Source organism: Halyomorpha halys, unplaced genomic scaffold (assembly GCF_000696795.3).
Source record: "Halyomorpha halys isolate HHAL.00 unplaced genomic scaffold, Hhal_1.1 Scaffold777.1, whole genome shotgun sequence".
NCBI lineage: Eukaryota > Metazoa > Arthropoda > Insecta > Hemiptera > Pentatomidae > Halyomorpha > Halyomorpha halys.
In genome coordinates this window covers 105606-107675 of record NW_027107689.1, presented here as the reverse complement: position 1 = coordinate 107675, position 2070 = coordinate 105606, and the positions used below count along the sequence as shown (strand labels likewise).

The window sequence follows — 2070 nt, the reverse complement described above, 5'->3', positions numbered from 1 at the left end:
TATTATCTTAAACACTTACATTAATGGTTACAGAATAATCTCAATATTAACAGAAAGAGTCCCTCACAACTCTGAAGTCAAATTACAACTAATATAACTTTCAGCGAACTAAGATAATTAATTATACGCACTCTCACTTTTATTAACACTGTTCTCGACAAACACAAAAAAACCTTCCCTCCTCTCGCTTCTCAGTGTTGCCCACGCAGTGTTGCCATCTCACATTCGTAAACAAACATTTGACAAGCTATAATCGATTCTGCTATCAAAAGCAACCATCATATATATATATACATCGTTTGAAGCCCAAAGATAATCAAAGTTGTAGAACGTCGCTAAAGAAGTTCCATTTCAATATATAAGAAAGATTTTGTGGTTCAAGAAATTTTGTTTTGAAACTTATTCCATTTACTTTTTCATTCAACTTATTGCAGATGTCCCAGAACTGAATGAACTTATCAAACCAAAATTCCTGGAAGATTTCGTTAGAACAGAGAAATCATTTTATCTAAAAAAAATTTTCGAATGTTACATGAACACTGAGGAGAGAAAATTGACTGAAGTGATGAACAAATTTTTTACCAGGTTGGAAACAGCAGGTAATTAGGCATAGCATATTAAGGAACCAAGACAGGGTCAGTTGGAATTCTAGACAATGTTAGATAAAAATGGACGATCAGATATTAATGTTAAGACCACACCCTTTTTCAATTTCAGGCGCTTTTTCAATAATGCTCGATTAATCTATCTTAAAGTTTCCCTCTTCCCGTTTTAAGGTAATATTTCGAAAGTGATATGGGACCGTCTTAGTGGGGTGAGTCCGGCCGTTAAGGATTGCCTTATTTATGTGCCATGATCTCCTCTTGTGAAATTGTGACATCTATTACATCGACCAACCTACTCGATTGCTTGATTTAACTATCTAATCCTCTCTGCTTCCTGGGATATTTTACTGGGATCTTAATGATATTTTACGTCATTTGTAAAATAAAATCGAAAAATGTTATCTGTCACTGTTATGGTCACCGTTAGAAAGAAAAAAATATTTTTTATTTTTCTAGATATACAGATTTTTTATACAAGTACGAATACATAAATATATGAACAATAATATTGTATGTATTCGTATATATGTACGTACATGTACACTTGTATATACTTGTGGTATATTGTTCTAGGAACCAAGTTCCCACAGGCAGAAACAGTGTGTTTTTCGTGAATCAGCCGTCATAGTCGATTTTTTTATGACTGCTATTAAAATCTTTTTGCAGGCTATTCAGCCCAGGTCAATTAATTTAGTCAAATCTATTTTGGCATTCAAATTTAAAACTTTTAATTAGAGTTTAAATTAACACTATTATCACTCACTTATCAAACAATATTATTTAACCTGAAGGTTAAATATTAATATTAATATTTTAACATATTAAGTTTTCGGAGGTGCTGAAAATTAAGATTAAATCAATCTCATGATCGCATTCTGAATCGATTTATTTTAACTTTCCCAATATGTTGGAAATTCTAAAATTTAAAATAAATTGACACACAAGCCCACAATCATAATATAGATTTTTTTCCATTTTGAGCATCTCCAAAAACATATATGGGGACCCCTAAGTGTTAGAAACCCGAAAAGTTAAAATAAATCGATACACAAACGCACGATCATAAAATCTTTTTTTTTTTTAATTTTCAGGGCCTCCGAAATCTTATTAAAAAAGGGTGTAATTTTTTAGGGTCACTAATTCTGACAACTGTTTAGCTATTAGGTTTTGTCCCTTTTTTTATTTTATTTTTATACCAGATCGGCCTGGTGGGCCTTACATGGTTGATATAACTTATATTATATATTTTTTTTATCAGTTGATTATGAGGTGGTATAGTCATACAAATGACACCCCTAACTATATAAAATGTTCTTATTAAAAGAAAAAAAATAATAATAAAATAAATAGATAAGAATAATGATTCTTAATAAAAGAGGAAAGTAAAATTAATAACAAAAAATAATGATATTGGTACACTTAAATAAAACAAACAATTGTCTTCTAATAGTAAAAAGAAACAAGT

At 30.2% G+C, this 2070-nt stretch overlaps 1 protein-coding gene across 3 annotated transcripts in view; it reads left to right on the top strand.

Moving 5' to 3' along the window:
- The window catches only part of LOC106686100 (mannose-6-phosphate isomerase), a 15861-nt gene that overhangs the window by 9921 nt on the left and 3870 nt on the right, over nt 1-2070 (top strand). For all 3 annotated transcript variants that reach the window (XM_067046062.1, XM_014429233.2, XM_014429232.2), the window contains one exon: nt 435-599. In XM_067046062.1, coding sequence (XP_066902163.1) covers nt 435-599 — 165 coding nt within the window. The remainder of the gene's footprint in view (nt 1-434; nt 600-2070) is intronic.